At 32.6% G+C, this 24,996-nt stretch overlaps 1 protein-coding gene and 1 non-coding gene across 2 annotated transcripts; one reads left to right on the top strand and one right to left on the bottom strand.

The window, feature by feature from the left end:
- The first annotated feature begins 21,689 nt into the window (after nt 1-21,689).
- LOC124921861 lies at nt 21,690-22,240 on the top strand. The gene is made up of 3 exons (XM_047462560.1): nt 21,690-21,809; nt 21,862-21,933; nt 22,046-22,240. Exons 1-3 carry the CDS (start codon nt 21,690-21,692, stop codon nt 22,238-22,240), a joined length of 387 nt encoding a protein of 128 aa, XP_047318516.1.
- A 1,765-nt stretch (nt 22,241-24,005) lies between these two features.
- Nucleotides 24,006-24,077, bottom strand: TRNAM-CAU. The gene has a single exon. It is a non-coding gene; the product is annotated as a tRNA-Met (tRNA).
- Nucleotides 24,078-24,996: the final 919 nt, after the last annotated feature.

The raw sequence follows: 24,996 nt of genomic DNA, 5'->3' as shown, positions 1-24,996 counted from the left end.
CTAGGTTCAAGCGCGGAAGAGGTTTGCTTTCAAGTTGAAGCGGTACATGTGTATGATAGGCGGAATCGGTTTCGGATGATGGAGATTTGAAGAATGGTGGGTCGGTTTCGGTTATCTGGATATTCGGTATGGTCAGTATGGAGTCGGTTTGGAGCGGTATGGATAAATTAGTCGGTTATGTAATGAAGCCAACAGAAAGTAAATAACACAACAGATTTTATGGATGTTCGGAGATAAAACTCCTACGTCACCCCTTCCTCTCGAAACCGCGAGAAGGATATTCACTAAGGAATACAAATACAAGCCGATCGAGACTTATTCTCTGCTCGATAACACTCTTACAATTCACACCGAAATTGTAACACACACTTAGAATTTAGCACTTAGGCTTTCTTAGAATACCACACTGTTATCACTTGTAGTAAATGCACTTAATGTTTGTCTCACTTAGTAACTGCTCAATATCTGCTTTTTGTCCCGCATTTACTCTTCTGCAACTGCCTCCTTTTATAGGTGAAATATGCCAACGGTCATATTTTGAAGCCTTGAATCTGATTGGCTGATCAGAGATGCAGTGATTCAGTGTCTCAGACCTGCGGTCTTCTCCTCAGACCTGACGGTCAATCTCAGACCTGGCATCCTGTTTCAGACCTGCCGGTCTGTAAAGCAAACCTGCCGGGTTTGTCTTTTACTCAATGTAGGCACTGTCTGCTTGGACAGTTGTCTGTACTTTGAAGATTTCCTTTCTGGCTTATCCCGAAGTAGAAGGATCCGGTAGTACTGTCTTCTGCAGCTTACAGGCTTTCCTCAGACTTGCATGGATATGGAAGTATTCAGTCTGTTCCTTTGGTATCATTCTCAACAGATACCCAAAGTGTCTTCTTGTGCAGGTCGGCCTCTTGACTTGGCCTAGGTTGGCCGCTTGACTTGGCCGAATATCTTTTGATAGTGAAGTGACCGGGCTTATTCCGGTTATGTTTGTCTTGAGGGTTGATCGGCTATTTGATGGATCTGGCTTTTAGGCTTTGGCCGATCCTTCCTCTGTGCGGTCACGTACCGAATATTCTTGATCGGTTTGATAGCTTGACCGGTTCGGTTTCTTCAGTTGGTTTTCTTTTGTTCATCCGGTCCGGTTCCTTGTTCTTGCGTAGGAAGTTTGTTTAAGTTAGGTTTATTTGAACCGGTATGAATTTATCTAACAACTATATTGTTGCCGCATAGATAGAAACACGAAAATTCTAAGATATTAAGAACGATCAGTTACCAATGTTCGTTTTATAATTATTGTGATTTGGTAACTTGTGATTTGGGACATATAATTATATTTGATTTGAATTTATGAAAACTTTGTGTATGAGAATATTTTATTTCTGCATATTCTCATACTTAGTTGGTTTATTTTTATAAATAATTTGATAAGACTATATTATTGTCGCGTTGATAGAATCACAAATATTTTTAAGATATTGAGAATAATCACTTACTAATGTTGGTTTTATAGTGATTGTGATTTGTTAGCTTTAAATTTGAATGATTTATGATTAGGAAATATAGTTATATTCAGTTTGAAATTATAAAAACACTGTGGATGAGAATACTTCATTTCTTCATAATCATTTACTTAGTTGGTTTAGTTTTACAAATAAAATTATAAGACTATATTGTTATCGCGAAGATAGAAATACAAAAATACTAAAAGATTGAGCATGATCACTTCATTTTGTTGATTTATATTGATTGTGATTTGGTGACTTGTGATTTGAATAACTTGTGATTTGTGATGTAAAATTATATTTTGTTTGAATAATAAAAACTATGTGTATGAGAATACTTCATTTCTACATATTCTCAAACTTAGTTGGTTTAATCTTACAAATAATATGATAAGACTAAATTATTGTCAATGGATAGAAACACAATTTTAGAACGATCAATTATCAATGTTGGTTTTATAGTGATTGTGATTTGGGGACTTAGTGATTTGAATTTGGATGTAAATTTATATTGGGTTTGAAATTATAAAACTTTATGTATAAGAATACTTAATTTATGCCTATTCTTATACTTAGTTGGTTTAATCTTACAAATAATATGATAAAACTATATTGTTTTTGCGTGGATATAAATACAAAAATTCTAGAAGATTGAGAACGATCACTTAATTATTTTATTTTATAGTGATTCTGATTTGGTGACTTTAAATTTGAATGACTTGTGATTTAGGATGTATCATTATATTCGGTTTGACATTATAAAATATTGTGTATCGGAATACTTCCTTTCTGCATATTCTCCTATTTAGATTCTTTAGTCTTACAAATAATATGATAAGACTATATTATTGTGGTGTTGATAGAAATACAAAAATTTCAAAAGATTAAGAAATATTACTTACAAATGTTAGTTTATAGTGATTGTGATTTGGTGACTTATGATTTGAATGATTTGTTATTAGAGACATATAAATATATTCGGTTTAAAATTTTAGAAACTCTGTGTATGAGAATACTTTATTTCTGCATATTCTCCTACATAGTTTATTTATTTTTTAAATAATATGACAAGACTTTATTGTTGACGCGTGAATAGAATCACAAAAATTCTAAAAGATTGAAAACGATCATTTACTAATGTTGGTTTATAGATATTTTGTGACTTTTATTTAAATGACTTATGATTTGGGACGTATAATTATATTCAGTTTTAAATTATAAAACTATGTGTATGAGAATACTTCATTTCTACATATTCTCTTACTTAGTTGATTTAGTCTTACAAATAACATGATAAGACTATATTATTGTTGTGTTGATAGAAATACAAAAATTCTAAAATATTGAGAACAGTCATTTACCAATGATGGTTTATAGAGTCATTTATCAATGTTGGTTTATAGTTATTGTAATTTAAATGACTAGTAATTTGAGACGTATAATTATATTCGGTTTGAAATTATAAATCTTCGTGTATTAGAATACTTCATTTCTACATATTCTCCGACTTAGTTGGTTTAAATTTACAAATAATATGATGAGAATGTATTTTTGTCGTGTAAATAGAAAACAAAAATTTTAAAAGATTGAGAACAATCACTTTCTATTGTTGGTTTATAGTGATTTTGATTTGGTGAAGTAAAATTATATCCGGTTTGAAATTAAAAAACTCTATGTATGAGAATACTTTGTTTCTGCATATTTTCCTACTTTGTTGAATTAGTCTTACAAAAATATGATTAGACTATATTGTTGCCGCATTAATAGAAACACAAAAGTTTTAAAAGATTGAGAACGATCATTTACCAATGTAGGTTTTATAGTGATTGTGATTTGATGACTTGTGATTTGGGACGTATAATTATATTTGATTTGAAGTTATATGAACTCTGTATATGAGAATACTTCATTTCTGCATACTCTCATACTTAGGTTGTTTACTCTTACAAATAATATGATAAAACTATATTGTTGTCGTGTTGATAGAATCACAATTTTTTTAAAAGATTGAGAAAAATCACTTACTAATGTTGGTTTTATAGTGATTGTAATTTGTTGGCTTTAAATTTGAATGATTTGAGATTAGAACATATAATTATACTCAATTTGAACTTATAAAAATTCTGTGTATGAGAATAATTCATTTCTGTATATTCTCATATTTAGTTGATTTAGTCTTATAAATAATATGATAAGACTATATTGTTACCGCGTAGATAGAAGCACAAAAATACTAAAAGATTGAGAACGATTACTTCCTATTGTTGATTTATAGTGATTGTGATTCGTTGACTTGTGATTTGAATTATTTGTGATGTAAAATTATATTATGTAAAAAAATTCTATGTATGAGAATACTTCATTTTTACATATTCTCATACATATTTGGTTTAGTCTTACAAATAATACGATAAAACTATATTATTGCCACATGGATAGAAACATAAAAATTATAAAAAGATCGAGAACAATCACTTATTAATGTTGGTTTTATAGTAATTGTGATTTGTTGCTTTAAATTTGAATGATTTGTGATTAGGACATTTAGTTATATTTAGTTTTAAATTATAAGAACTTTGTGTATGAGAATACTTTATTTCTGCATGTTCTCCTTCTTAGTTGGTTTAGTCTTACAAATAATATGATAAGACTATATTGTTACCGTGTAGATAAAAACACAAAAATACTAAAAGATTGAGAAAGATCACTTCCTATTGTTGATTTATAGTGATTGTGATTTGGTGACTTGTGATTTGAATGACTTGTGATTTATGACATAAAATTATTTTCTGTTTGAATGATAAAAACGTTGTGTATGAAAATACTTCATTTCTACATACTCTCTACTTAGTTGGTTTAGTCTTACAAATTATATGATAAGACTATATTGTTACCACATGGATAGAAACACAATAATTCTAAAAGATTGAGAATGATCAATTACCAATGTTGGTCTTATAGTGATTGTGATTTGCTGACTTGTGATCTGGACGTAAAATTATATCCGGTTTGAAAATTTAAAAACTTTGTGTATGAAAATACTTATTTTCTACACATTCTCATACTTAGTTGGTCTAGTCTTACAAATAATATGATAAAACTATATTATTGTCGTGTGGATAGAAATACAAAAATTCTAAAAGATTGAGAACAATCACTTAATTATGTTAATTTATGGTGATTGTGATTTGGTGAATTTAGATTTGAATGACTTGTGATTTAGGACGTATAATTATATCCGGTTTGACATTATAAAAATATGTGTATTAGAATACTTCATTTCTGCATATTCTCCTACATAGTTTTTTAATCTTACAAATTATATGATAAGACTATACTGTTGTGGTGTTTATAGAAATATAAAAATCCTAAAAGATTGAGAAAGATTACTTACAAATGATAGTTTATAGTGATTGTGATTTGGTGACTTGTGATTTGAATGATTTTTTATTTGAGACGTATAATTATATTCGGTTTGAAATTATAAAAACTTTGTGTATGAGAATAATTTATTTCTGCATATTCTCTTACTTAGTTGATTTAATCTTTTAAATAATATGATAAGACTATATTATTTCCGCGTTGATAGAATCACAAAAATTCTACAAGATTGAAAACAATCATTTACTAATGTTGGTTTATAGTGATTGTGATTTGGTGGCTTTGATTTGAATGACTTATAATTTGGGACGCATAATTATATTCAATTTTAAATTATAAAAATTGTTTATGAGAAACTTCATTTCCGCATATTTTCTACTTATGTTATTTATCTTATAAATAGTATGATAAGACTATATTATTGCTGTGTGGAAAGAAACACAAATATTTTAAAAGATTTAGAAAGATCACTTGTTAATGTTGGTTTTATAGTGATTGTGATTTGATAACTTGTGATTTTAATGGCTTGTGATTTGAGATATATAATTATATTCGGTTAGAAATTATAAAAACTATGTGTATGAGAATACTTCATTTCTTTATATTCCCTTATTTAGTTGGTTTAGTCTTACAAATAACATGATAAGATTATATTGTTGTCGTGTGGATAGAAACACAAAATTTTTAAAAGATTCAGAATAATCACTTATTAATGTTGCTTTATAGTGATTGTGATTTGGTGACTTGTGATTTGAATTATTTGTGATTTGAATTATTTGTGATTTGTGACGTAAAATTATATTTGGTTAGGATTAAAAAACTATGTGTATGAGAATACTTAATTTCTGCATATTCTATTACTTAGTTGATTTTGTCTTATAAATAATATGATAAGACTATATTGTTGTCGCGTAGATAGAAACTAAAAAATTCTAAAAGATTGTAATTTGGTGACTTGTGATTTGAATGCCTAGTGATTTGAGACATATAATTATATTCAGTTTAAAATAATAAATCTCCGTATATTAGAATACTTCATTTATACATATTCTCCGATTTAGTTGATTTACTTTTACAAATAATATAATAAGACTATATTGTTATCGCGTGGATAGATACAAAAATTCTAAAAGATTGAGAACGACCACTTTCTATTGTTTGTTTATGGTGATTGTGAGTTGTTGACGTAAAATTATATCCGGTTTGAAATTAAAAAACTCTATGTATGAGAATATTAGTTGACTAAGTCTTACAAAAATATGATTAGACTATATTGTTCCCGCTTGGATAGAAACACGAAAATTCTAAAAGATTGAGGGCGATCATTTACTAATTTTGGTTTTATAGTGATTTGATTTTGTGACTTGTGATTTGGGACGTATAATTAAATTTGATTTGAAGTTATAAAAACTCTGTGTATGAGAATACTTCATTTATGCATATTCTCATACATATGATTTATGACGTATAATTATATTCAATTTGAAATTATAAAAATTTTGTATATGAGAATATTTCATTTTTGCATATTACCTAATTAGTTGGTTTAGTCTTATAAATAATATGATAGGGCTATATTGTTGTCGCATAGATAGAAACACAAAAATTCTAAAAGATTTAGAACGAACATTTTCTAATGTTGGTGTATAGTGATTGTGATTTTGTGACTTGTGACGTAAAGTTATATTATGTTTGGATTATAAAAACACTTTGTAATAGAATACTTCATTTATGTATATTCTCCACTTAGTTGATTTAGTCTTACAAATAATTTGATAAGACTATATTTTTGCCGCGTCGATAGAAACAAAAAAATCTGAAAGATTGAGAACGATAATTAATCAATGTTGGTTTTATAGTTATTGTGATTTGAATTGGGATATATAATTATGTTCGGTTTTAATTAATAAAACTCGGTGTATAAGAATACTTCATTTCCGCATAATCTACTACTTAGTTGGTTTAGTCTTACAAATATATGATAGACTATATTGTTGCGATATTGATTGAAATATAAAAATTCTGAAATATTGAGAATGATCACTTACTATGTTAGTTTTATAGTGATTGTGATTTGATGATTTTAGATTTGAATGACTTGTGATTTGGAACGTGTAATTATATTCTGTTGGACATTAAAAAAACTCGGTGTATGAGAATACTTCATTTCTGCATATTCTCATACTTAATTAGTTTATTAGTCTTACAAATTGTTAGGATCGAGATCGCCAAAGGAGACTAGGGTCTCACAAAGGTGAACGCTTACACACACGCTAGTTGATAATAACCATGTTAGAGGTTAATATCGATCTCTATTCTTCGCAAATTGTCACAAACTCTTTAGCTGAGTTTAAGTGCGGAAGTGTTTGTTTTCAACTTGAAGCAACGAATAAACGGTTTAGAAGATAGTAAATGAAATAAGACACAACACAAGATTTATGGATGTTCAGAGATAAACTCCTATGTCACCCCTTCTTCTCAAACCTTTGAGATGGATATTCACTAGAATATTTGATCTGTTTACAACACGTACACAGACTTAGTCGAACAATCAAGGCTTAGTTATTGTTTGTTTTCGAACTTTCAATAAACTCACTTTATTGAACAAGAACAAATTCTGTCAACTTACAATGATCACCACTCACACAGAATAGGTAATATTGTAACACACTTGAGTTTCTAACACACTCTTTGAGAACTGGTAAGTTTCGAAATCTTGAGCGATTTGATAGCAAAGATTCAAGATGTCGAAATAATGCTTGTTCAAAGGTAAAAGTCCGGTGTTTAAGCATATGACTTTTGTCTTCTTCAGTAGGCAAATATATCAATGGATATATTTGTGACTTCAATGGCTATGTCTGCTTCAAGAAACCACTGTTCTTCTCTTTAATTGGTTGAAGTCTAGAATAATACAACATATGATATATTCTTTGATCTTGCATGTATTTTGATTATAAAAAGTTAAGATGACATTAATTAGATTATTATTTTCTAGGAGCATACAACAAGGATAATTTGTCTTTTAGTGTTCTTGATAGTCTGAATTTTGTTGGAAGACACTGCTATTAAAAGGACTTCCTCAAACTTGCACCAAAATGGAAATAAAAAGACTGTGGTAGTCTAAAGTTGATTTCTACAATTACCTGATATTCTTTCCCTTTGGGATATTATTTGGAATGTTAAAACTCCATCTAACATATTTTCTTCTTCTTTTCAGGTGAAGTGTCATTCATGGGATCCTCTACCATTGTCCATGAATATACACATTTTATTCTTTTGTAGATTGATATTTGAGCCAATATATAAATATATGTTTAAATGACCTTTCCATTATATAGAGTTCTATTTGAGAACAAATATGAATATTTTATTAGCCCATGCAATGTTCTATTGGTAGGGCCACAAATATGCTCAATTTTAGATACAGTTTCATGTAATGCAATGAAGATGTATATAAATAAATTCTTCTGTTGCGTGAGAATTCTGTCTCTTCCCCCATGAAGGAAAAAAAAACTCATTACTTCCCTTCACCCCTTCTCTAATGGAACTCACTAAAAAAGAAAAAAAGTAGTAGAAAGTAAGTTTTTCCACTATGATTCTAATTCCTTGCCTTCAAAATTCGTTTGGCCGATCACAAGAAGGAATCCAGTTATCTTCCAAGAGGAGCTAAAGCAGCCTATGGTTGACCTAGAGGGTTATTAAAAAGGTAATCAAGAAGCAACCAAAGAATGTGTTAGGCTTGTCAAAGAGGCTTGTAAATCTTAGCCATTGTTAAACAACAAAACTCATCATCGGTATCAACAACAGAAATTAACCACAAGAGTTAATTTATCTGTAGTTACTTTACTTGGGTATATCAAAGGTCGCATTGATTAATATATGTATATTTATTGATCATTATATTATGTATTTAATCATGTAGTGTAACCCCATCTCAATCTTTTTCTAACTCATATACTCCCACATTGGTTGAATCCACACCTATTCCTAGAAATCATCTTCCTCGTACTTCACTTGTTCGTGCCCCTACATGCTCCATTCATCCCAATGTCACTCGAGCCAAAAACCGGATTCATTCCTTAAATATCAACTTTGCCTCTAGTGTTGAACCTACATGTGTTTCATTGGCCAATAAAGACCCTGCTTGGAGGGCTGCCATGACATCTGAGTATAATTCTCTACTACAGAATAACACATGGACTCTTGTTCTGCGAACTTAGGCTCGCAATGTGGTTGGATACAAATGAGTTTTTAAACTTAAACGTAAAATTGATGGGTCAATTGAACGACACAAAGCACGACTTGTTGCAAAAGGTTTTCATCAACAATCTGGAATTGATTATGAGGAAACCTTGAGTCCGGTTGTCAAACCAACTACTATCTGAACCATTCTCTCACTCGCTGTTACATGACAGTGGTATATCCACCAACTTGATGTGAGTAATGCTTTTCTTCATGGCACATTACTTGAAGAAGTTTATATGGCTCAACCGCCCGGATTTATACATCCTGATTTTCCACATCATGTATGTCGTCTACAAAAGGTCATTTATGAACTAAAGCAAGCCCCGCGTACTTGGCACTCCACGTTATGTAGAGCTTTATTATCCATTGGCTTTATTGAATCCAAATCCGATACATCGCTTTTTATTTATCACAAAGGCGATATTTTGGCTTATCTACTAGTTTATATGGATGATATTATATTTACGGGAAACTCTTCACCCCATCTTATGTCTACGATATCTAAATTGTGTAAACTATTTCCTATTAAATACATGGGTGATATTCATTATTTTCTTGGAGTTGAAGCTACTCGAACTCCTACCGGTTTGTTTCTTAGTCAAGTTAATTATATTTCCACAATCCTTAAGAGAGCTAATATGGTGGATGCAAAGCCACTTCACACTCCTGATGCCACTGGGTCTTCTCTTTCCAAACATGATGGTGTACCCTTGAGTGACCCACTTCTCTATTGAAGCATTGTTGGCGCTCTTCAATATCTTACTCTCACATGTCCTGAGCTCGCCTTTGTAGTTAATCGAGCGTGTCAGTTTATGCACTCTCCCACCACTACTCATTGGGCAACTGTAAAACGAATATTACGTTATCTTCGGTATACACCGTATCATGGATTATAAATTCGGTCATCGTCACAACTTTCTCTTACAGCATATTCTGAAGCTTATTGGGCCAGATGTCCTGATGATCGTCGATCCACCACTGACTATTGTGTATTTCTTGGAGACAATCTCATTTCATGGAATTCAAAAAAGCAACAGGTTGTTGCTCGTTCTAGTACATAGTCTGAATATCGTGCCTTAACTCATGCTACTGCTGAACTTTGTAGGCTCCAATCTCTTCTAGGAGAACTTCACGTCACTCTAAATCGTCCTCCTATTCAATGGTGTGACAACATTGGTGCTGCATTTCTCTCTGCAAACTCTGTCTTTCATGCTCGTACAAAACACATTGAGATTGATTTTCATTTTGTTCGTGAACGTGTTGCTCGTAAGACACTTATCATTCAATACATCTCAACTCGTGATCAGATTGTAAATATCTTTACCAAAAGGTCTTTCATCTAAATGCTTTTCACTTTTTCGTGACAAGCTCACAGTCTGTGCCACCCCGTTTCTCTTGCGGGAGGATGTTAAACAACAAAACTCGTCATCGGTATCAACAACAGAGATTACCCACAAAAGTTAATTTATCTGTAGTTACTTTACTTGGGTATATCAAATGTCGCATTGATTAATGTATGTATATTTATTGATAATTATATTGTGTATTTAATCATGTATTGTAACCCCACGTATTCATCAAGGAAAACAGCCAAAAGTTATTTACGGCTAAAATAATTCTATCTATCTTTTATTTCTTTCTGCCATGGCCTCTTCCAAGTGATCAACCATGGAATTGATGCTAGTCTAATTAAATCTGCCCACAAATTATCTGGTGACTTCTTTAATTGTCCGATAAATGAGAAGCTCAATGTTCAATGGATCCCGAGTACCAGTTGGGAATATACTTATGTCCATTCTAACCGATATGCTTCTATGCTTCCTTAGAAAGAAACATTCTCATTTCAATTCCATCAAAATGACAATACCCAAGTGTTTGTGGACTACTTCAAACATAGGGTAAGTTAAGGCCTCAATGTTCAAAGGATACCAAGTACTAGTTGGGAATATACTTATGCCCATTCTAACCGATATGCTTCCTTCATTTTAACCGATATGCTTCTATGCTTTCTTGGAAAGAAACATTCTCATTTTAATTCCATCAAAATGACAATACCCAAGTGCTTGTGAACTACTTCAAACATAGGGTAAGTTAAGGCTTTTGTTTTGGTTGTTTACAATAAAAATAAATAAAAACTTCGAATAAAATATCAGAGTCAGGTTTCGACCCTTGGATCTGTGGGTTATGGGCCCACCACACTTCTGCTATGCCACTCTAATTCTTGTTGATTCTTATATTTGTTTGTGTCAAAACACAATAAGAATAATATGTGAAATTATTTATTTCGTTATGTCATCACCCACAATAGTCTTAAATTATCTTAGTTATTAGTTATTAGTTATTAATTATGACACCTACAACCATGACCATTCGCTTCCATTTAAAACAATTTTGATGAGAATCAAATCCGTAACCTTTTACCACTTAAATTAAATTAATTGTGGCCAAGCTAGCGGCCGACGAGGCACTTGAGAAAGCGAATGAGATCGCGGCCCAAAAGCTCCAAGAAGCTGAGAACGAGAACATGTGGATACTGAAGGAAAGAGAACAGGCGGATGTGAACCTGGCCCGACACGTTCAGGTGGTAGAAAATGCCAGACCGGGACAAGCAGTACAAGCGAATGAGGACGTGGCTCGGCTATTCCAACAAAGGATGATAGAAGAAGAAATAGCCGAAAGAAATAAACTCTCTAATCCGGCTGCTCCCTCAACCGGACCGATCACCAAAAAGAGAAAGGTCACTAGGAAGACAGCGGTTAAACGGGCTCAACAGTTGTTGGATGACATTGCTGAACCGACCGATGCTCCTCCAATCAACCCGGATTCACCAGAAGTTGAAGACGTTGAGGACGAGGCTATACCGCTGAGGAAGAGAGTGCGGTGCGCTAATGTGTTCCCACTCAGATCGGTCCCTCCACCAGCACAGGCTTCACCAACCACCGGCACCTCGGACGGTCAAGCATCCTCCTCCGGACTTGGCAGTGATCCGTGCAATCCGGGAAAGGGGATGATGGCTCACTATCTCCGGAAATATATGCCTAAAGACAACAAGAATAGGGAATAGACTTTCAATTATCTGTTCTTTATGTCAACTTTCTAATATTTCATATTTATATATATATATATATATAAAGTATTTTTGGAAACAGGCCTACATTTTATTCTTTACATGATTTTGAATATTTTAAATAAAATAATCAAAAAGGGAGAAATTGATAAGATAAAAAAAAATTTAAAGACAAAATTTTTTTCAAATTTTTCCAAAATTTTTCTAAATCTTTTTCAAAAATCCTTCCAAAACATTTTTTTTTTTAAAACAACCGGCCTACTTCTTACATGATTTTGAATATTTTAAATAAAATAATCATAAAGGGAGAAATTGATAGATAAATTAGATCGGTTAAAATAAGAACTTAACAAAACAAATTTCCTGTGCAGGAACGGTCAAGAACTTTGAACGGTCAGGAATCTAACCGGGCAAGTAATCAAACCGGTTAGAAGAAGAAGCAAATGATGTATCCAAAACCGGAAGTTATCCGGTTAATCTGAAGCTATGAACAACCGGTAGACATCCTAAACTGAAATGAAGTATTCAACCTAAAATCGACGAGGAGACTACTTAAAGAAAGAAGTCAAAGATATCAAATAAAGTACAATCTACAAATTGGTACAAACGAACACTTTGAGTATCTATGGAAGATGATATCAAAGGATCAGACTGTGACAATTGCCATATCCATACAAGTCTGATGATACTCTGAAGGCTGCAGAAGATTTCCTGAAGAAATAGTTACCATTTTGGTACAAGTCAAAGGTGCGGCTTTCCAGATGCAGGCAACTGGCCAACCGGCAGTTTCCATATTAAGTAAAAGACAAATGAAGTCGGTCTGCTCCATGCCTTGGAAGCTTAAACCGCAATTAATGCAATACTGAACCTCTGCTCAACCAATCAGATTCAAGGATTACCCTGAAGGCATCCGTTAAAGAAATGTGACCGTTGGCACATTTCACCTATAAAAGAAGGAGCTAAAGAGGAGTAAAGGCAGACACAACAATTCAGAGTGCCAACAACCAAAAGTTACAAGTTACAAGTTGTGTTTATCTCTCTACAAGATTCAAAGTTTAAGTGTGCATTTGAAGTGTGATTACAATTTCAACGTGTTTATCGAGCAGTAAATAAGTCTCAATTGTGTAGTGTGGTTGAGTATTCCTTAGTGAATATCCTTCTCGCGGTTTGAGAAGAAGGGGTGACGTAGGAGTTTTATCTCCGAACATCCATAAAAACATGTGTCTTGTTCTTTACTTTCTACCGGTTCCGCTTTCTAACCGACTCGCACTGTCATAACCGACTTACATCATTCTAACTGACTCACTAAACCTCAAACCGACTTTCTCCAAACTCTACCTCTATTCATCCTGTGTGTGTGTTGCTTCATTCTAAAATAAACCACTTCCGCACTTGAACTCGGTTCAAGGGTTTGTGACATCCTGTGTAGTATTAAAACTGGTGTTAATCTCTAACCGGATTAAACGTCAACCGTTGAGTGTTGTAGTGTTAGCCGGACCCCGGTCCTCCATCGGCGATATAGATCCTAACAGTTTCGTTGGCTGGCTATTATCGAGAGTAATTGTTTTGATAGATTTGTTTTATATATACTACATGCATTAACGAATGGGAAATACAAGAGCTGCGTACACAGGGCAATGGTTTTCTTCTCATCTCCCAGAGAATATAAGGTGGTGAGGCCACCAGAGGAGCTCCTCTTTGTGAATGGTGATAACAATGATAATTTAGAAAAGGATGCACAAAAAACAAATCAAAGAATGTGCTGCAGTAGTAAGAGGAGGAAATACCCATATTTCACATGGTCCGATTTGTTCGCTTTTACCCAGAATCATTACAGACTTGATTGTTCTACTCTTCACAATTTCTTCACCCATTTATATGATATATTTCTCTTCCCCATTAACAACTACTTTCAATATCAAAAAAAGGGATGAAACGGGGCTAATTAATCTAGATATAGCCAATAAGAAGAAGATTGGTCTGATCTTGTAGGGATTTCTCTAAGGAATGAATACAATACAATTAGGAACACAATTCTTTGTTTTATCTTTGAAACACAAAAATTCTTAAATATTGAATGATCACTTCCTAATGTTAGTTTTATAGTGATGGTAATTTGGTGGTTTTATATTTGAATGACTTGTGATTTGGAACATGTTTTTATATTCGATTAGACATTAAAAAAACTCGGTGTATGAGAATACTTCATTTCTGCATATTCTCGTACTTAGTTGATTTATTAATCTTACAAATAATATGATGAGACTATATTGTTGCCGCGTAAATAGAAACAAAAAAATCTAAAAGATTGAAAACGATCATATACCAATGTTGTTTTTAGTGATTGTGATTTGGTGATTTGTGATTTGAATGACTTGTGATTTAAAATGTATAATTATTTTTAGTTTGAAATTATAAAATCTCTGTGTATGAGAATTCTTCATTTCTACATATTCTCTTACTTAGATGGTTTAGTTTTATAAATGATATGATAAGACTATATTGTTAACGAATGAATAGGAACACAAAAATTATAAAAAAAAATTAAATTGTAATTTGTGACGTAAAATTATATTATGTTTCGATTGTAAAAATTTTGTGTAATAGAATACTTCATTTTTGTATATTCTCTTATTTATTTGATTTAGTCTTACAAATAATTTGTGTAAATTGTATTGTTGTCGCGTGGATAGAAACAAAAAAAAATTAAAAGATTGAGAACGATCATTTAACAATGGTTATTTTATAGTTATTGTGATTTGAATTGGGACGTATAATTATATTCGATTTGAAATTATAAAACTCTGTGTATGAGAATACTTCATTTATACATAATCTCCTATTTAGTTGGTTTAATCTTACAAATAATATGATAAGACTATATTGTTGCGGCGTGGATAAAAGCGTAAAAATTCTAAATGATTGAGAACGATCTATTTCTAATGTTAGTTTTATAGTGATTGTAATTTGGTGGCTTTAGATTTGAATGAATTGTGATTTGAACGTATAATTATATTGGGTTTGACATTAAAAAAAGTATGTGTATGAGAATACTTCATTTCTGCATATTCTCCTACTTAGGTTGTTTATTAGTCTTACAAATAATATGATAAAACTATATTGTTAAGACGTGGATAAAAAAAATTCTTAAATATTGAGAAATATCACTTACAAATGTTGGTTTTAGGTTTGAATAACTTTTGATTTGGGACGTATAATTATATTCGGTTTGAAATTATAAAACTATGTTTATGAGAGATATTTCGTTTTTACATACTCTTCTACTTATGTTGTTTATCCATATAAATAATATGATAAGACTATATTATTGCCGCGTGGAAACAATCACAAATTTTTTAAAAGATTGAGAACAATCATTTACTAATTTTGGTTTTATACTGATTATGATTTGGTGACTTTAAATATAAATGACCTATGATTTGGGACATTTAGTTATAGTTGGTTTGAAAATATAAAAACTCTGTGTATGAAAATACTTATGATAAGACTATATTGTTGCTGCTTAGATAAAAACACACAAATTCTAAAACTTTGAAAATGATCATTTCCTAAGTTTAGTTAATAGTGATTGTGATTTGATGACTTGTGATTTGAATGAATTTTGATTTGATTTACTTGTGATTTGGGACGTATAATTAAATTCAGGATGAAATTATAAAAACTCTATGTAAGAGAATACTTCATTTATGCATTTTTTCATACTTAGTTGGTTTAATCTTAAAAATAATATGATAAGACTATATTGTTTCTACGGGGATAGAAACAAAAAAAATTCTAAAAGATTGAGAACGATCATTTATTTATGTTGGTTTTATAGTGATTGTGATTTAGTGAATTGCAAACTAAGTGAAACCTTATGATTTAGTGAAACTGATCAGTCATGTTTTAGTTTACGCCATCTTCAAAAAGGATAAATAGTTTGTTATAATAAGTCGTGAAAAATTGAAAAATTGTTACAAGGTTATATAAGATCGTGACGAGGATATATACGATCGTGACGAACATGACAGTTACATGAATTGATGAACATGACAGTAACAAGGTTTGACGTACATAACAGTAACAAGGTTTGACGGAAAAAACTCATACTCACCTGAATAATCAAGACGAGGTTTGAAGGAACGACGAGACGAGTTTTGATGGATGAGTTGAGGCAGCAGTCATGATGAGCAACTAGAGACGGAGACGACGAGAGATGAAATCTTACAATTTGTTTGATGCACTATACAATTCGCGTGACGCACTATACAATCTGTGTGACGCACTATATATTTTGCGTGACGCACTATACATATTCGCGTCATGCACTATACATATTCACATCACGCACTATACATATTTGCATGACGCATAAGACATTATGGACATTTCACATGCTCAAAATATTATTTTCTGAAAACATTATTAACTTTGAATTATTTTTCAAATTTCACTTCTTATTGGTATCATTTCGTTAAATTTCCCTAAATATATGCAAGTCCAAGTTAACTATATTACAAATTTAAAGCTCCAATTTAAACAAAATCCCAAAAGAGAATTCAAAAAAAAAATGGCTCAAAGCTTGAGAGGACAAGTATAAAAGGTATATAGACAGTATTTATTAAATTCATACTATACGTGACTTTTTTAAATTGAATATTTTTAAAACAATTATTTTAAATAATTTTGATGGAAGAAGTTATTGATTACATTGATGGGATAATGGTTTATTTGAATTAAATACAAATAAACCACATCAAACTAGCTATCTAAATCAAAATGATGAGAAAAAATATGTTTTGAAATAACTCAATATGTGGTGGTTCATTGGGGCCATGGAAACAAGAAAGTATGCAAAATCCAGGCAGAAGCAGAAGAATAGAAAAAAATAGAGACTTCATTTATAACGAGTGTTTCTTGAATGTGTGTTTGGTTTATATGAATTATGTACAATTGAGAAAAATTCAACATGGAACTCGTGGACTTGCCAGAAGGAAAGAAAACTATTGGATTAAAATGGGTCTACAAAGTAAAGTACGGTGAGGATGGTTTGATTCAAAAATATAAATCTCGACTTGTCGCAAAGGGTTATTCTCAACAACCGGGAGTTGACTTCTCATAAACTTATGCTCCTGTAGAAATAATGGAGACAATTCGTACTTGTGTAACCATTGCAGCTCAGTTGGAGGTAAAAATACATTTCAACTTAATGTAAAATCAGCTTTTTTTAAATGGATAAATTCAAGAAGAGGTGTATGTTGAGCAGCCCGAAGGTTTTGAGATCAAAGAAAAAGAGAAGAAAGTTTATCGACTAAATAAGGCACTGTATGAGTTAAAGTGTTGGGAAAAACCCTGATAGAAACACAAAAGAAGAAAATAAATGAAAGAACACACTAACAGATTTTGATAACGGAGTTCGGCCAAAATGTTGTCTACGTCTCCGAGCACTAAGGCTATTAATTAATAAGGAAGAAGAGATACAAATATTGGGTGCAATAAAACAAAGAGGGGAAAGTTTCTTTTATACACTAAGAAACTTCCCCAACTCCCATCATCTTCCGATGTGGGATTTATTCTAATTGTGAATATAGTTTCTTTTATATACTAAGAAACTTTTTTCACTCTCATCATCTTCCTATGTGGGATTCTAATTGTGCCAAAATTAACAAATCTGCACATTGGCACAATATCCAAATACCAATCTTCAATATTAAAAATAGCTCTTCAGTGCTTCCAATTGGCGCTCTTCAACGCTGACTCAAATGCGGAATATTTTTACCAAATCTAAACAAAGTTCAAATTTGGTTTTTCCCATGTCTTTCATCTCCAACTTTTTACCCAATTGAGCCTTCAATTTGTCAATTTCATATTGGCTCTTTGATGCTATCAACATATCATCAACGTAAAAGAGTAAATAGATATAAGACTCATCTTGCAGTTTGCGCAAATACACACATGAATTGAATCTGCTTCTTGTGTACTTGTGCTCAATCATAAATTTGTCAAGTCGCTTTGTACCATTATCTCGACAATTGCTTCAACCTGTACAATGATCTGTTCAACTTGCAAACCCAATTTTCTTTATCAGCAACTTTGAATCCATCTAGTTGATTAATGTAGATTTCCTCGTTCAAATGACCGTGTATGTCTGCAGTCTTCACATCTGGTTGAGCTAGCTCCAAATTCATTTATGCTACTAAGGCCAACAAAATTCTAATGGAAGAGTGTTTAACAACAAGAGAAAGTACCTCATTATAATCAACTCCTTCCTTCTGAGCGTAGTCTTTAACTACCAATTTTGCCTTGTAGCGAATATCAAATTTTTCGGGAAATCCTTCTTTCTTAGCAAAGATCCATTTACAACCAATAGCCTTCTTCTCTTTTCGTAGATACATCAACTTGCATGTCTCATTCTTCTGAATAGATTGCAATTCATCTTCCATAACACCTCTCCTTTTTCAATTTTCAGTACTTCGACTGTCATCTAAAAAAGTGGATGGAACATCATTTACGACTAGAAGTGCATAGGCCGTCATGTCAACAAACCGACCTGGTTTTTGAATAACTTGTCTTGGCCTGTTCACAGCAATTGATTCATGTTGTTCTGAGGGTTCTTGGGTTGGAACATCTTCCTCATTTAACTCTTCGTCTGTCATCGGAGAGTCACTTATAGTTGGGCTTATCTTTATCTGCTCCAACTCCACCTGTTGCGGAGCACAATCAATCTTGTCTAGTGTTATCTTATTCAACATTGAATAATCATCAAAAGTAACATCTCTACTGATAATGGTTTTCTTTGCATCCAAACACCAGAGGCGATATTCTTTAACTCCCGTAGTAAATCCCATAAAAAAGAGTCTTCTTTCCTTGTAGATCCAACTTTGATTCAACTAAATAATAATATACAGTAGGACCAAAAATATACAAAAAATCATAATCAGTTGCGGGTTTTCCAGACCATACCTCTAATTGAGTCTTCTCACCAAGTGCAGATGATGGTAGGTGATTTACCAAATGTTTAGCGTATTACACAGTTTCTGCCCAAAATCTCTTGTCTAACCCAGCATTAGACAACATACATCGAACTTTCTCCACCAATGTCTTGTTCATACGTTCTGATACTCCATTCTACTGTGGTGTTTTCCTGACTGTGTAGTGTCGAACTATGCCACACTGTTGGCATAACTTCTGTAATGGATCATTCTTGTATTCTCCACTGTTATTAGTCTGGAGAACTTTGATCTTTCTTCCTGTCTCTTCTTCAAATTGAGTTTTCCATTTAAGAAAAATCTCAAACACTTCATCTTTGTTCTTCATAGTAAATACCCAAACTCTTCTTGAAAATATTCAATAAAAGTAACAAAATAATGTTTACCTCCAAGAGAAGGAGTCTTGGCAAGTCCCCAGACATCTGAGTGCACATAGTCCAAAATACCCTTGGTGTTATGGATAGTAGTGCCAAATTTTACTCGCCTTTGTTTTCCTAGAATACAATGTTCACAAAAATCTAATTTACAAACTTTTGTATCTTTTAGCAATCCTTCCTTGACAAGAGTTTGCATAGATTTCTCACAAGCATGCCCCAATCGCATATGCCATAGCTTTGTTGCCTCTAACTCCTTACTGCTCCCAGAAGTTGATACATTTGTTGTCACATTAACTATCATTTTCAAATTTCACATGTAGCTCTTTTGACTCCAAGGCCCCCAAAGAAATGAGATTCTTTTTCATATTCAGTATGTACCGAACATCTCTGATAATTCTGGTGGATCCGTCATCATTTCTCAGCTTGATTGAACCTATCCCTTTTATTTTACATGTACTAGCATCTCCCATTCAAACAACTCCAGCATCTAGCACCTTAAAGTCAAATAACCACTTTCGAACTGGTGTCATATGATAAGTGCAGGATGAGTCCAATATCCACGCGTCAGGATGTGATGTTGTGTGTGACATCGATAAAAAGTATTCTGAATCTGCATCACCTTTGTTTTCTGCAATATTTGCATCTTCAGAATCTTTCTCTTTCTTCTTCAACTTTGGGTAGTTAATCTTCCAATGTCTTTTCTCACGACCGAAAGCACATTCATCTTTGGCAACTCTACTTTCGGATCTACCTCCTTTCCCTTTTGATTTGCTTTGCTGACGGTCCCTGACCATCAATGCTTCATCTGCTGTACCTATTTTGCTTTTTCTTTTATCCTGCTTTCTCAATTCATGACTATATAAAACAGAACTTACAGTATCAAAAGAAACATTTCCCTTCCCATGAAGTAACTTTGTTTCTAAGTGTTCAAATTCATCAGGAATGGACGCTAGCAACATCAAAACAAGATCTTTATCCTCAAACTTAACATCAAGGTTTAAAAGATCTGCTACTAATTCATTAAACTTAGTAATATGTTCATTCATAGAAGTACATGATTGGTAGTCAAACCGGAACAACCGCTTCTTCATAAGGAACTTATTTTGACCACTCTTCTTTAGAAATTTGTCCTTCAATGCTTGCCACAGTTTTTGTGCAGAAGTTTTAATCTTCACAGCATACTTCTGCTCTCTGGACAGGCATGATTGAATTGTTCCGCACGTCAATCGATTCATGATACTCCATTATTTTTCTTCTATACCATATGGCTTTCCGACCTCAATAGCAACATCTAGACCTTGTTGAAAAAGACAATCTACAACCTCACCTTACCACATATCAAAATGCCCAGTTCCATCAAAGATTTCCACTACAAACTTCAAATTCGACATCGGTGTCCTCATCCAGGATGACGAAGGAGTTGACGCCCCTTTTTAAGACTCCACCATGCCAAGGAAGAACATTCGGCTCTAATACCACTTGTTGGAAAAAACCCTGACAGAAACACAAAAGAAGAAAATAACTGAAAGAACACACTAGCATACTTTGATAACGGAGTTCGGCCAAAATGTTGTCTACGTCTCTAAGCACTAAGGCTATCAATTAATAAAGAAGAAGAGATACAAATATTGGGTGCAATAAACCAAAGAGATGAGAGTTTTTCTTTTATACACTAAGAAACTTCCCCAACTCCCATCATCTTCCGATGTGGGATTTATTCTAATTGTGAATATAGTTTCTTTTATATACTAAGAAACTTTTTTCACTCCCATCATCTTTCGATGTGGGATTCTAATTGTGCCAAAACTTACAAAATCAATAGTTATTTCATCACGAAAGGCTTTAATCGAAGTAAATGTGAATCATCTCTCTATGTGAAGACTATTGAGAAATATTTCTTGATTGTATGTTTATATGTAGATGAGCTCATCTATTTTGGAACAAACAAAGCTATGATGGCATAATTTAAAAATCAATGATGAAAGAATTTGAGATGACAGACTTGGGACTCATGAAATATTTTCTTGGTATACAAGTTAAGAAAAATCCAGGAAGAATCTTTCTATCTCAAGAAAAATATATTAAAGATCTTCTCAAGAAATTCAATATGAGTCAATGCAAGCCCCTCTCAACTCCTATGGCGTTGAATGAAAATTTTCAAGTTAACGACGATGGTGAGAAAGCTAACTCAACTAGTTATAGAAAGTTGATTGGTTCCTTAATCTATCTCAACACAAGACCGGATATCACATATTCGGTAAGCTTGCTTTTTAGATTTTTAAATGAGCTAAGTCAAATTCATTTTGCAGCCGCAAAAAGAATCCTTAGATATCTTCAAGGATCAAAAACTCAAGACATTGAATTCAAAAAAGAAAGTGAATGTAAGTTGGTTAGGTATACAGATACTGATTGGGCAGGCTCGATTGATAATCGAAAAAGTAACTCCGGTTATATCTTTTGTCTTGGATCAAATGTAATATCTCAAGAAAACAGAAATATGTGGCATTATCATCAGCCAAAGTAGAGTATATAGCATGTACTGATGCAGCTTGTAAAGCTATTTGGCTTCAAAGAATTTTAAAGGACATGAAGTTTGAGCAATGTGAGCCGACAATTATTCATTGTGACAATATGTCAGCTATTGCAATGACAAAGAATCTCGTTTTTCATGTGGTCCAAACATATTGAACTACGACGTCATTTTATTTGAGATTTGGTTACTCAAGATGTAATTTCCATTAAGTTTATCAAGACGAATGATCAGCCAGCATATATCATGATCAAAGCCGTCTCGATTGACAAGTTCGACAAATTCAAAAAGAAACTCAAGATTACTAATTAAGAGGGGTATTAAAAATAATAAATAATTAATAATCTTGGAAAACATTAAGTGTGACGATGAAGCTCAAGAGTTGAAGATGAAGCGTGAGAGGAAGATGAAGCTCAAGAGATGCATTGTTTAATGTCAAGAATTGTATTTACTTTGAGTTCTAGATCTTTCTATCTTATCCTTTTAAATTGAGAATCACTCATTAATTTTTCAATATCAAAATTAAGTGAGTTGCAGCTACTTTAGATTTCTATCAATAAAATCTTATTTTCTTATTTATAATATTTTCCGCACTAACAATATACCCATTTATTATTCGGCCCATCAACAGAATAATAAATGATATTTCTGTTTTGACACAAATATATCCCCATATTTATTATAGATGTCTAAATATGCCCATAATCTTTAAACTTTAGTTGGACTTTAATCTTGATAGGATAACAACTAATACACGATTACTAAATAATATATGTACCCAAATATTAGAAATAATTCCAACATTCTACTCTATTAAAATATTGGAGACATGAAACAAGTAACATTCTACTCCATTAAACATATTTTCTTCTTCTTTTCAGGCGAAATGTCATTCATGGGATCCTCTACCATTGTCCATGAGTTGCTTAGGGAGAAGGGATTTACATTTTCTAAGAGATGAAAATACACATTTTATTCTTTTCTAGATTGACATTTGAGCCAATATATAAATATATGTTTAAATGACCTTTCCATTATATAGAGTTTTATTTGTGAACAAATATGAATATTTTATTAGCCCGTGCAATGTTCTATTGGTAGGGCCACAAATATGCTCAGTTTTAGATACAATTTCATGTAATACACATGAAGATGTATATAAATAGATGCGTGAGAATTCTGTCTCTTCCCCATAAAGGGAAAAATAAATCTCATCACTTCCATGCACCCCTTCTCTAATGGAACTCACTAAAAAAGAAGCAAAAGTAATAGAAAATAACTTTTTCCCTTATGATTCTAATTCCTTTGCCTTCAAAATTCGTTTGGCCGATCACAAGACGGGATCCAGTTATCTCCCAAGAGGAGCTAAAGCAGACTATGGCTGACCTAGATTGCTACTTCAAAGGTGATGAAGAAACAACCAAGGAATGTGTAAGGCTTATTAAAGAGGCTTGTCTTAGCCATGGCCTCTTCCAAGTGATCAACCATGGAATTGATGTAGTCTAATTAAATCTGCCCACAAATTATCTAGTGACTTCTTTAATTGCCAGATAAATGAGAAGCTCAATGCTCAAAGGATCCCGAGTACCAATTGGGAATATACTTATGCCCATTCTAACCGATATGCTTCTATGCTTCCTTGGAAAGAAACATTCTCATTTCAATTCCATCAAAATGACAATACCCAAGTGTTTGTGGACTACTTCAAATGAAAATTTGTTAAACTAGGTCTAACCGAAATGATTCTATGCTTCCTTGGAAAGAAACATTCTCATTTCAATTCCATCAAAATGACAATATCCAAGTGCTTGTGGATTACTTCAAATGAAAATCTGTTAAACTAGGTAATGAATTTCAAGAGGGTAAGTTAAGGCTTTTGTTTTGGTTGTTTACAATAAAAATAAATAAAATGATCGAATAAAATATCAGAGCCAGGTTTCGATCCTGGGACCTGTGGGTTATGGGCCCACCACGCTTCCGCTGCGCCACTCTGATTCTTGTAGATTTTTATATTTGTTTTTGTCAAAACACAATAAGAATAAGAGTTATTATAATTATGTGAAATTATCTATTTAGTTATATCATCACCCACAGTGTTAAATTATCTTAGTTATTAGTTAGTACACCTACAACCATGACCATCCGCTTCCATTTAAAACAATTTTGATGGGAATCGAATCCGTAACCTTTTACCATTTAAATTAAATTATCTATATATTATTATTTAATGAATCATGTAACGTATATATGTATAAGATTAATTTGCATGTGTTTGTTATAAGTCTGATGTTTGAATGGATGTTAGATGGGTATTCCAGAAGTACTGTAAAGCAATGGCGAACTATTGAGAATAAAAGTAGATCTTACATACCCTACTAAGGTAGCTTAATGGTAAGAGTCGGTTTAAAAGATAAAATGTTACGAGTTCGATTACATCTAAAAACGCTTTGAGTTTAAGCAAAGGACATAGTTGTGGGTTTTCATGCTAGTTCTCCTTTAATTTTTAAAAATAGATTTACAAGCTATAGGAGATTCTTGGAGGATGGAAGGTCTATGAGATGGAATTACTACCAACCCCAGGTTTCACTCTTGGAACCGCAAACCATTCCACCCTGACACTTTTGAAATCAACATCGGCAACACTTTCATGGTAAGTTTCGTTGGCTGGCTATTATCGAGAGTAATGGTTTTGATAGATTTGTTTAATATATACTACATGCATTAACAAATGGGAAATACAAGAACTGCGTACACAGGGCAGTGGTTTTCTTCTCATCTCCCAGAGAATGTAAGGTGGTGAGGCCACCAGAGGAGGAAATCAAAGATGGACAAAAAACAAATCAAAGAATGTGCTGCAGTAGTAGGAAGAAATACTCATATTTCACATGGTCTGATTTGTTTGTTTTTACCCAGA

The sequence above is a fragment of the Impatiens glandulifera genome, chromosome 1 (assembly GCF_907164915.1).
Source record: "Impatiens glandulifera chromosome 1, dImpGla2.1, whole genome shotgun sequence".
Classification (NCBI taxonomy): domain Eukaryota; kingdom Viridiplantae; phylum Streptophyta; class Magnoliopsida; order Ericales; family Balsaminaceae; genus Impatiens; species Impatiens glandulifera.
The sequence above is the reverse complement of the archived record's forward strand: the minus strand, read 5'-3'. Positions and strand labels throughout refer to the sequence as shown.